Source organism: Manacus vitellinus, unplaced genomic scaffold, assembly GCF_001715985.3.
Source record: "Manacus vitellinus isolate BGI_N305 unplaced genomic scaffold, ASM171598v3 scaffold_1_pilon, whole genome shotgun sequence".
NCBI classification, from domain to species: Eukaryota; Metazoa; Chordata; class Aves; order Passeriformes; family Pipridae; genus Manacus; species Manacus vitellinus.
In genome coordinates, this window is record NW_021939396.1 from 36,316,011 (window position 1) to 36,328,558 (window position 12,548).

General features: G+C 35.9%; 1 protein-coding gene across 5 annotated transcripts in view; it reads right to left on the minus strand.

Annotated features, from left to right (window-relative positions):
- CHD7 (chromodomain helicase DNA binding protein 7) overlaps positions 1-12,548 on the minus strand; it is a 128,292-nt gene that overhangs the window by 13,735 nt on the left and 102,009 nt on the right. For 4 of the 5 annotated variants that reach the window (XM_018079974.3, XM_018079980.3, XM_008921390.4 and 1 more), the window contains 9 exons: positions 11,369-11,624; positions 6,526-6,736; positions 5,795-5,990; positions 5,399-5,566; positions 4,551-4,730; positions 4,151-4,261; positions 3,859-4,064; positions 2,706-2,905; positions 1,943-2,102 (listed from right to left, as the gene is read on the minus strand). In XM_018079974.3, coding sequence (XP_017935463.1) covers positions 1,943-2,102; positions 2,706-2,905; positions 3,859-4,064; positions 4,151-4,261; positions 4,551-4,730; positions 5,399-5,566; positions 5,795-5,990; positions 6,526-6,736; positions 11,369-11,624 — 1,688 coding nt within the window. The remainder of the gene's footprint in view (positions 1-1,942; positions 2,103-2,705; positions 2,906-3,858; positions 4,065-4,150; positions 4,262-4,550; positions 4,731-5,398; positions 5,567-5,794; positions 5,991-6,525; positions 6,737-11,368; positions 11,625-12,548) is intronic. The other variant, XM_018079987.3, reaches the window with a different exon arrangement.

Here is a 12,548-nt window from a genome sequence, read left to right on the forward strand (position 1 = left end):
CCTCATTAGAGACCTGATGCAACTAGAGCAATACCCGGTTTCACACGTGTTACTCAATCAAACCTCGAAGAGGAGGGATTTGAATGAAGGTCATGTCTGCAATTCAAAGCATGTCAGACATGCTTCTTTTTGCACGCACGGTAACTGGGACCAGTAAGGTGTCCCTGCTCCCTGTGTGGCTATGTAAATAAGCTGTTGAGGGTCTCTATCATCTTAGTATGAAGCAATAACAGCTGTTACATCAAGCCAAAGAGGAGGAGCAGGAAATAAAACCCAAGATCAACCAAAAACCAGAGGCTCTTTGAATCTTTCAGGAGTCCTATGCATTAAACCAGCATACATGGTACACAAGAACAGGACATCAGTTCTTATAAAGCCAACTGCTACTGGTACCTTTGAAAGAAATTACTCAGATTATTAACTGGCTTCCACCTCTGTGTGATTTTACCTGTGCTAAACATGTGGCTTCTACAATTCACTTAGTCCTGGTGGATCTGGGAAGTGAAGGAAAAAGATAGCAACTGAAAACATTCTTGCACATTTACCAGTCTTCCCGATCCTTGTAACTGTATTATTAAAGAAGCAATATTTTAAAAAATAATTTAAAGTCTGATCTGCAAACTGATATAACAAGTAATGAAGACATGTTACCTGAAAGATTATAATAATGTTCCAGGAAAGAATTTTATTACTTCAAGAGCAAGTGAAGTGTAATAACAAATCTGAGTAACAGTTCAGGGAAAAAAAAAAATCACAAAAAGGTTTATTTGGAAGTGTGCTTGCTAATGGAATTCTATGAGTATCTGTTGTCATCAGTTGAGAATTAAACTTGGTTAGCATCTGGAAATGAGGTAATAAATCCCCTAAATGCCTTTCCTCCTTCACATCACACCCCCTATTGACAGCCCACAGGTACTTTTCAAATCAATAATTTCTTTCCAGTAAACAGCATCAATAAGACACAATACATATTCAAAACACAAAAGTAATAACAACCTTTCAGTAACACTGCATTACAGTTGTATGGTATACATACAACAGTGAGTAGAAATTTAAGAACAAAACCAAATGTCCCAAATACCAAAAGCAAACAACGACCCCTCGACTCTAAAATGAGGTATTTTTGGGACAAGGGTAGGTTCAGTGTCTATAATGGATAATATAGTAGCAAAACTGAGATGGAGTCAAAGGAACCTGACATAAAAATAAGATATTACGAAACAAAAGCCAGAAAACAGGTAAGAGAGTCTCTTAAGAGACATTCATGCAACAATTAAAAAAAAAATAAAGATAATGATCTTTATCCCCAAAGGTTTCCAGTTTAGTAACATGTTAGAATTTCACAAATCAAATCAGGGCAAATCAATTCAGGTAAGAGAATTCAGTGAGAAATTTCATCTCAAAGGAGAAAAAAAAATAAATAATCTGTATAATGTGAAGAGCAAGAGAGGAAGGGAGAAAAAGAATGAAGAGAAAAGATATGCCCACATATAGGTGAACTGCTACAAGAAACTCTGGAAACTGGATATATGAGTTTAACATCTAAGGAAGAGAATCTTAAGGACATCAGCCTGAGAGACCCCACAAGAAGCGTAAGAAGCAAACAGTTTTTGTTTAAAGAAAGCCAATTGTCAAGAGAAATAGACATTGCAGGAATATATTCTTATGGTAAAAATATTAACTTCATCTGATTCCATTCTTACTTAGTAAGTAGACAACAATTTTCTTCAGAACTGTGCTGATCAGTCATAAAGAGCTTACAGAAGTATCCAGATATCTATTAAGATGATTATCACCAAATTAAAAAGTAATAATGGCCTTTACATCCTATTAAATGGCCCTGTGTTCTATTAAATATATAAAAATTAAGTTGCGGACTTTTCAGAAGCATGTAGTTAAAAAAAACCCCAAATCTCTAAATGATACATTTATTAGTACTTACTTATTACAGTGATGTTTGAGATGTTTCCTATAGCTGTCTTCTTGAAATAATACATCTGGATTACAGGTTGTAAGCCAATCGGCATCTTGCAGCATTGGCTGTGAACTCTGGGCTTTTACTTTCTTCCCTTTCCTCCCTCTGGGCACTGGTGCAGACAGACCTAGATAAAACCCAAATATTTCTTACACAATCCGAATAGAAAAACTCTCACCCCAAACTACATTACAAACATACATTTAAAGCTAAGTATCACTGCTATTTTTAATTACTTTGTGGGCAACACAACAACCAAAAACTGAACAGCAACATAATTCAGTACAGAAAATTGCAAGTAACAAAATCAACCAAAACTTTCATGCAAATTTAGGTGTGAAGATTTCAAAAATTCAGAGTGCTAGCCAGAAAATGGTGTTATATAAATATTTCTTGTAAAAACTCTCATGAATCTGACTGGCTGTAAGGAAACAAGCTTTCTGATTTATGGCAATTTAAAAGATATTAACTCCAGCAGTGGGTGTCAGTTAAAACTTATACTAGAATATTTGTTTAAAACTGATTCAAGGAAAAGAACACTGCATTCTACAAAGTGTGTGAGGGAGACTTCCCCTTTAAGTACAGACCAAGTCAAAGCCCACCTTACTCATAAAATCTGACAAGATCCTACGACATGTCAGAATGGCTATAGTTTAAACTAAATACATAGCATGACTGAAGCAATTCTTTCCTATTTACTAGCATCATTATTTGATTGTGGTAGACATACCGGAATGATTAACCAAAGCTCGAGTTTGCCCATCTGCAGTTGGAGTGATCAGATCCCAGATGAAACTTTTGATATTTTCATCCCCTTTGTAATGATTAAGACAATACACCAAGATAGTCCGGCAGATGGTTTCCACATCTTGTTCTGTTAGCTGACGTTTATAGCGCCCGTGTGAGAGGATGTCAGTCCACCGACCCCAGCTATAAGAAAAATATGTTCAATACAACAGCCAGGGCACTGGTATTTTAATTTGTGACTTTCAATTTAACTCCTGGTACCAAGCAAGTTGGGACCTCCTGTGTTAGCACTAATGCGTTTTGCATTTGCAGATTACGTCAGGGAATTCAACCTCCAGCACCAAAGAGTTAAGAATGTTTATTTTACAGAACAGGCAATAAGTTCACTGCTCGTAAAGCTGCAATTGAACTACACTCAAAATAATAAAGTACATATGTTTAACTCTAATGGTCCCAGTAAGCTACAAATAGGAAACTCAACCAATCCCTACAATCATGGGATTTGGAGAATCATTCCTAGTTTGATTCTGAAATCCATTATTAGCAATTGTTGTACTCTACTTCCTAAAATAAAGACAATCATTCTGAAGCCCAATGTGTCAGCAATCAAATATAGCTACCTGTTTGAAAAGAGATAAAATTCAAATTGACACATTCAATGGGGAAAAATATAAAGTATAAAATTTAAGTGGTGCCAAAATACCAGAATCTGTGTTGAAAACCTCTAGATTGACTGTTGATTTCAGAACTACATTGTTCTTTATAAATACACTTTTATTACTCTCCTCAACACTTAGAAAACAGAGATTAGAACTCGATAACTCAAGAATATTTATGCTATGAGAAACCAGAAACAAGTATTCCATCATTGCAAAACTATTTATCATACCAGTGAGCTCATAGCCATCTGATAGGCACTCAGATACTTTAAACTAAATAACACATATATAAACAACCTGTATATATATATACAGCAACCAAAAAAATCTCACTGGCATGTATACAGCATAATGAGGCAAACATTATACAGTAAGAGATTATGTGAATGTGCCCAAGAGAAGGATGAGTTATTTACTATATATAATTTCTGTATTTTCACATGTTTAGCCACAATCAGTAAATTTGTACATCCTTACCCATAAACCAACAAGTTCTTCTCCACCCTGAAACATTCACTTCTTGCATAACCTTGTGATTTGTCCTGAGGTCTACGGGGCTTTGTGCTAGGCTTTTCTTCAGAATCGCTTTCCAAGTCTGAAAACTCCATCAGTTCATCCTCTTTGACTGCACTGTAAAGTCTGGTTTGCTTTCTTACTCTTGGTGTATCAATAACCAGGTTATTCTAAAATAAAAGTGAAAATGTAGAAGTTTAGGAGAGGGGAAAAATCCTCAATTTAGTTGTACTAGGAACAATCATAAAGCTCTTACCCTTCCATTTAGAGCATCAATATCCAGCTCAGCTTTCTTCGCCCACTTCTGCCAAAAATTAGGGTCATCCAAAGAAATGTCTGTCCTGTTCCCAGATGCAACAAAACTAGCCTAATAAATGTGAAAACACATGCATTGGTTTCTTAACTACATGCTACAACAAATACCTATTATTCTCTAGCAAATACACTACTTAGAACTTATAAAATGGTAGCATCAAGAAAGAAAGAAGGCAAAACTGGAAAATATCGATGCTGGAAATACAGATTCCCAACATTTGCAAGGAAAATACCTGAGACAAGTACAGTGAAAAAATAAACAGACACAGAAGGCAACTTAATACTATTTCCATCTATTCTGGTCACATTTTATTTATTTTCCTCTGAATTTCATTGCACACCTTTGCAAATGTTGAGCCTTTTCCTTCAGATTCAATAGTAATTGTGTGTGTTCGCCTTAAGAGAATCTGATCGATATCTTCTTCACAAAACTTAGACCCTTCATCTTCCTCATCCATCAGAGCACCATATGCCCCCTTTCGAAGAAGATCTTCAATTTCTTTTTTAGAAAGCTGTTGCACCTGTAACACATAAGAGAGGGGTTTTGTTTTTGTTTTTGGGGTTTTTTTTGACACCAGTCAATGTGTTCATTTGACAGCACAATCAGACTGACTGTCCTCTTATTTGGCAATTTAAGAACTGAAACTCTACAATAACATGGTGTTGGTCAATTAAACATTCATGCTGAAATCACCTTTTAAAGAAGAATACAAACAACAAAATTCTCAGGGCGAAGTTATGCAAGTAGTTTAAACGACTTAATAATTCATTGTCACTGAATTCCTTTAGCTCTGACGACTGCTGAACTCCTCTGGGGAGCAGATTTAACTTACTAACCTGACAAAAAAGCTAAAGCAAAGAAAGTCCAAAGCAAAAAGGCTACACCAGCAAAAGCTAACTAGAAGAACTCCATAAAGTGCCAGGATCAACACAATGTAAAGGGTGGAATGACAAGAACAGATCAGGATTGAGGGAACGTGACTCCACCTGCCCCCTTTTGGCAATAAGTGAGCCATTAGATAGGCCGAGCCAGTTCACGTAGCCAATGCCCTTAATTAACCCTAATTTAAAATATATGCCATAGTCCATCTGAAAACCACTGTCCCCCAGCTAAAATGCAAACAAGCAAGAAAAGTCTAACACATTCATAGCATTTGTTGACAGTGCACCTTAAAATATTAATTCTCACCCCATTTGTAGCATTTTCTCTTCCACTCATAGATTGTAGCACAGCCTTATCAAGGCCCAGCTTCAAGCTAGCTTTGTCAAACATTTCCCTTTCATAAGAATTCCTTGTTATCAATCTGTAAATTTTCACTGATTTGCTCTGCCCTATTCTGTGACATCGTGCTTGAGCCTGATGAAACAAAGGCAGATATTCAGTTACAGGTCACAAAAGGAAGAAAAACAAAATTAAAATAATCGACACAGAGAACTTACTTTAAAAGTTATTGTTTTCAATATAAATAATAATGTTTATGCTTTCAAGAGAGTGATAATGGATAATTTCTCTTGTAGATGAAGAAAATTTCACAGCAAAAAGGCAAAGAAAAATTTTCAATAAAATCATCTCTTGCAACATTACCTGGAGGTCATTTTGGGGGTTCCAGTCTGAATCAAAAATGATGCAGGTATCAGCAGCAGTAAGATTAATGCCCAAACCTCCTGCCCTTGTACACAGCAGGAAAACAAACCTATCAGAATCAGGTCTTGAAAACCTGTCAATAGCTGCCTGACGCAAGTTGCCTCTTACTCGGCCATCAATTCGCTCATATGGGTACCTGAAAAATACATGCATTTTAGGGATTGCTTTACTGCAGCTGCATTCTTTCTTTAGAAGAATATGCAATTTTTAAAAAAATTGAAAAAAAAAAAAAGAGTCATATGCTACTATAGGATCAAAAGAACTCCAATAAACTAAGTGACTGCTCCTGTATCCACTAACTTCATCAGTAAAAGACTTCCTACTTTGTCTTCTGCTCTGCACCTTTTGGTAAAGAACAGACTTTCATTCTAAGAAATGAAATAAACATTTAGGCCTAAGCTACAAAACTCTAGAACCACCAAAACATTTAACTGAACAGTACACTAAGAGGTTTAAAGCTCTCCATATGAAGTAATTTTGTATTCATTCGACAGAAAAATCTCAGTACTTGCAACTTACAGGTATGTTCCTTCCCTTAATCAAATCACTACAGAAAATACTGTAGTGTTTGAATTTCATCCTTTCTCATTATGGATTACTCACATGTTAAATACTGTGGCCACTGAGGAAGGCACAGTTTATTTATAATTGTATTATATTGTTGCTCTCACCGTCTTTGAATGAGGTAGTCTTCCAGTATGTCCAAGCAGCGCACCATCTGGGAAAAGATAAGCACCCTGTGGCCACCAGCCTTCAGTTTTGGCAGCAGCTTGTCAATCAGTACTAGCTTGCCAGCAGCCTGGATCATTGCCTGGAGCTGAAAATCTGGAGAGTCGGCATTGTGTGTTTCTTTAAACTCTTCCAAAATTTTCTCTTCAGCACCTGCAAAGATTGGACAGCAATACATGAACACTGCAAAGGGTTTTATTAATAAACAATGAGTTCGCCTTCAATACCCTATAGAAACTGTAGGAATGTTTTAAGCACCATATGAATAAACATTTATAAAAAATAAACATTTATAAAAAATATTAAGCTTAAATTTAAGACAAACATATACACAAATGCAGCATAAATAAAAAAGTAACTCTGAGAATTCATTCCTTTTTTTTTCCTCTTTTAAACAACAGTAAACTCTTTCCTAAATAAATTCATAGAATTATTGCACACAATTTAAGGAAAACAACTACAAAAAAATTATTAAAGCCCCCCTATTTCAACTGATAAAATGATTTTTTTGTCCTTTTTAAAATGCAATATGAAAGAAAAAATATCCTATTTCTACAGGAAAATACAAGAAATACAAATACATGCCTATGCTTCCAAAATCAGCCTTAAACACCCACATGACCAGAATCTGATCCTTCCATTATTAATTATAGAATCAAAATCCAAACAATGAAAAAACTAATTGGGGGAAAGCAGCTCTGAAATTATTAGTTTACCTTCTATTTAGCTTTTTTTCTCACTGAATGTATTTTTTGTATTCAGTTTGATAAAGCTATCCAACGTATATATTCTTTCCAGCACTAGTAAGTTCTTTCTTGCCGCTCAATTTGCCTATGAATGATACACACAGCGGCATCTATTTCCTTGTTCCGTGCACTACCACAAGACCATGTTCAAGCTTTCTCTTCAACCTCTCCTATGCTTTTATTGCATTTTTTATGTCATTTCTACAAATAGTGGACAGTTTCAAGAATTATCAGATTGCTATTCTTGGCTAAGTAAAAGGTTAAGAACCTTCGTTCTAAGCTTATTTCATATCCAAATAAACCCTTTTTTGGAACCATCTTTTTCAGTCCCTCTGCTTTTTTTTTGTTTTTTTTTTTTTTTTTTTAACAAACTGTAGTTTATAAAGTATTTATAGTTTTTATAATATTCAGCTTCAATTCTTCTTTTGAATAGCACAAGGAAAGCTGGGAGGGCTGGAGGAGGGGGGAAGAACAGCTTACTGCCAGGCTTCTGCTGAGCATCTCTCTCTCTCATATCCCAGTTCTAAGTAGATGGCTGTAAACAAACACGGAAACGCACCCTCCCTGTGTGATCGCTGGTTCAGTGCCTGCTGTACTGCGGTGCCCTAACTGGATACCACCCTGAGCAGGCTGACTGACAGCTTCGTGCTACTCCACACACTTGAATTACTCGCTTTTACAGAATGTGAAGGACTCAGTGTGACCACATTTGAAGATAGTTCTACATCCACGGATTTTCCTTATTAGGATTCCCTGTTCCAAGCACCACTCACCCTCATGGGTTGCACATAAGAAAAATAAGCCCATATGAAAATTGTGTAATCAGACGCTTAAAGTTCCCCTCAATTTTATCACTTCCCATCTTGTAAAATGGGCAGAAATCTCCAATTCTGTACTGAACTTCAGCAATTTCAGGATACAGTAGACTGCCAAGTAGTTCATACACAGTAACTTCAATGATCTTTCCCAGTAACATCAATTATTTCTTATTCAATTGTGATATCCAAATTTAAGTTTACTACTGTGAAGCAAACCAATATGCAAACACCATCTGCAAAAGCAAACCACCTAAGCCAAGCATACCACAACAAACCCCCAAACTGTTCTAATGAACAGTAAATTTACAGCAGAGCTTGGTTTCAGCAAGACCCACATCCAAACCAGACCATGACCTCCAAAAACCTGCTCTTTCAAGAACTCTGTCCTAGCTAAACCCCATAAATGACCATCCTGCCTTTTAATTACTACTTCAATTGCAATTAAGTCATGTACACTGAGCATCCTGTTACCCAAAAGTTACTTGATGCAGTACGTGCGGGTCTGTAACAACAGTTCCCATCCTGGCTGATTTTTAGTAGTATATGAATGTGTGTCTAGGTTTGGTCCATTAGGGAAATCAAATCCTCACTTCCATTCCTAATTATGAGAGGCTTCCAGGGCTCAAGAGAGCAAAACAAACAGAGTAAGGAACCCTTCCAGTGTTCAACGCTGTAAGATGTGTAAGTACAGAAGCATTCCCCACTGCTGGCTCTTGGAGACAGAGAAAGAGGAATGATGTATAAATACTTAGGAATGGTTGCTATGGAGAAAACAAGGAGTCCAGTTCTAAGAAAAATGACAGACAATGCTTCGCCCAAGTTGGTTGGAGAATACACAAAATGTAGTAACTACCTCTAGAAGTCTACTCACAGTCTCAGCAGACCACAGAACACATCTATCAATCAAAAAACAAACAAAAAAGCCACTCTACATTCAAATCCTACCCTACTACTTCCATCACATAACCTTAACTGAAGAATCTACAGAAGACTTGCTTGCAACTCTTATGCAAAACAAAACGTACAGTGTTCTATTTGGATATTCAAATACACATGCAATACTGCTTGCTCACAAAACCTGCAACCTTGTAAGAAAGGAAGAAAGATTCAGCAAAACTTTAAAAAACCATTTAAGTCTCAAGAACAGAACTTGCTACTGCAACAAATCATTCATCAGAACAATATGCAGCTGTAAGTACTAGCACAGCAAGACTTCTTAAGAGAAATACATAATAATAACAACAACAATAATAATAATAATAATATTAATAATGCTAATAATAAGAAGAATAAACTTGTGTCATCCCACTAAGTACCAAGATGTTGATTTACAGTCAATAAAATAAAACCTCGGGTTTGGACAACTATAGGATGTATTTTCTGTCCTAGAACTACAAAGGACGTATTTGTTGAGTTCCATCTCCACGCTAATAACAGCTGATTTATTTCTTTTTTCCCTCAAATCTGAAGGTTTGACCCACCTGCCATGTTGCTAAGTGAGACCAAGCATGTCCAAAGGTTTAAAAATCAGAAAAATGTTATAAAGGCAAATGCATTCAAGAGACAAACCCTTTTATTAGGGTAAAGATACAGTCATAAAAAAATATTTGAAATTTTCTAAATAACCACCTGGACTTCAGCAGTTCCTAAATGACATTAAATGATATAAGCCTTCTGAGGAAAAAAGATCACTGCTGTAGGCAACACTGCAAGCACTACTGATAAACTCTATTTGACAAAAAAAACTAGCAGCAAAATATTCAGTTTATTTCTTTTAGCAATCAAGAAATAAGAAAAAATAATGGTAAGGTTAGAACTATCTGAATGCCAAGAAGCATCAGGTTCAGAAGCTCATAACTTGAACATCCTAAACTATTTTCTGATGAAGTCATTCATATAATGGATTAATGTAAAACAAACAAACAAACAGAACAAAATATCCCCAACAAACCCTGCACCAGAACCACAAGGCTACTTTACTTGAATGTTCATATGAGTTTAGAAACTGAGCAGCCACCAGCATGGCTGAGTTAAGCATTCTGGGGTAACCCTTTGTCATATCTTTGGAATAACTACTTGTGCGTGAAATATAACTAGATGTAATTTCATGAATCAGTTTAAGCATTCCCCCCACTCCCATTGAAACAAAAAATGTCAAGGAAAAAAAACTTAAGTACTGCAATATGGAAGTCATACAATTAAAAAAACTGAAATCACATATGGCTCTCAAACAACAGTCTTCAATCAACAGTCTCAAACAAACAGTCTTCCATCATAAAGTTTATAACCAGCATTAAACCAACCATAACATAAACCATATACAGTAAGGAAGAGGAGCTGGGAGACAAGAAACTAGTAGAATGCAAGCCTGTACAGAGGCTTGTGTTACAACCTCAAAGGGAAGAACTGACCAACACGTACAAGTTCAGCATACTTCAGACAGCTATAGCTAGCAGGTTCATCACCAGGTTGGTCACTGGAACAGACTCCCCAGAGAAGCAGTCACAGCACCACAAGTCAGAGCTCAAGGACCATCTGGATGACACTAAGCCATATGATACAATTTTACGTAGCCCTGTGAGGTGTAGGGAGTTGAACTCAATAACCTCTATGGGTTCTTTTCAACTTAAAATATTCTGTGATTCTACAGTACTTGTCAAGGGTAATCCTTGGTAAACCAATAGCATCACACCAAAAAGCAACCTTTAAAACCTAAGATGACATTCATACTAATCTTTTTCTTACTAGTTATATTAAGAAAATGAGCTGATAACATGTGGCTATAAAAGGAGGCCTGGTCATGATTTCTTAGCCTGCAACTTCTATTTAGAAATTTTAAGTCACTATCTAATAATGTTCTACATCAAGAAATTAAGCAGCAGCTAACTACAACTCTGAATAAAAAATTTGCCATATTCATGCCAGCATCCAACAACCCACATGATAACTGAAGTCTTGTTTGTCAGAAATAACAGAAAGAAAACTTGATAATACCAACACTAACTTTGTCAGGGCTAGGAAGCCGTGGAAAAAAGCACAGATGTCTGCAAAAGCAGTGCTGTCCTGGCTAGTACATATCCGTACCTTTGAAACCTAAAAGGCTATCTCACTTTTCTACTTAAAATACATGAATAAACAAAAAGACACACTGGAATAGAATTTGTACCTATTAAATATCCTTAAAACCATTTTTCGAATGAGGAGAAAAATAGGAGGCCTACCATTAATAAGGTATGGATGATTGCAGCATTTTCTTAGTTCCATCATAGTGTTTAAAAGATTAGGTACATTTGCCTGACCTCCACCCTTGGAAAGAAATGTGAAATTCTTTTCAAGAATAGCACGATAGTATTTCTTCTGAATATTTGTCAGCTCAACTTCAATGATTGTTTCCTCTTTGGGGGCCAGGTTCTTTTCTACATCCTCCTTGAGACGTCTCAGCATCATCGGCTTCAAAATAGCTTGGAGTTTTTGCACCTGGAAAACAGATGTTTAATAAATAACTGAATTAAAACTGCAAGGCTTCAAATATTCATTTTTCAATTTCCTTAATTCTAAAATCCTTGTTTCCTACCTCAAATCCCAAGTAGAGAGCATTTGTAAAAAATCTTTCCTCAATGGCCTAGAGATTGAGTTCTCATTAACTCAGTGACATACACATTTCTAAAGTCAATGTTTAGTGTGTAGCCCTTCTGTTTAGTGATGTCTGTTATTAATAAGACCTCAAAACTATCTTTCTAGACAAGGACAGTACTGCACACAAGTCATGTAAAGCTAACCCTGAGTACAGCTATATAGGCAAATCTAACTTTTCCAGTTCACTTCTAATCACTAAACAGTGATTAATGCTATTTTCCTCCTTCAGAGATCTGCTTCTAATTATCTTCTTATTTCCCTAGTTTTGACATCCACTTAAGTAGAAAACTATTTAGGCCTGGTCTAAAAATGAAAACATTTTAGCTTTAAGACTCTGATAATTTTTAGTGTCTCCAGGTTTTGTGGCATATACTTTAAAACACATCCCAAAGAGTGGAAGGGAGAAAGAAGAAAATGCCCATTTTCCTCAAAAAGAAAAAAAGCTAAGTTACTTCAAATTTTTGTAATTCAAGCAGACAAAAGTTAAAAGATATCAGAAATCAAATTTTCAGACAAAGAGAAAAAAACTGCACACAACAATGCATGCAGTTATTGTCATAGGTTGCAAACAGCCAAATGAAGATGCCATGTTTCAGTTAACTGCTAATGTTAAGGTGATTTGGCTTTTTAAAAAAAATTTCATATGTGCATGGAAACATTTTACATTTCCAATATAAAACATGCTGCACTGTATATTGATTTAAGCATCTCTTATTGGACAGCTTGAGAAATCTGTTTCTGAGTCAAAAAACCCTCTCCCTCCAT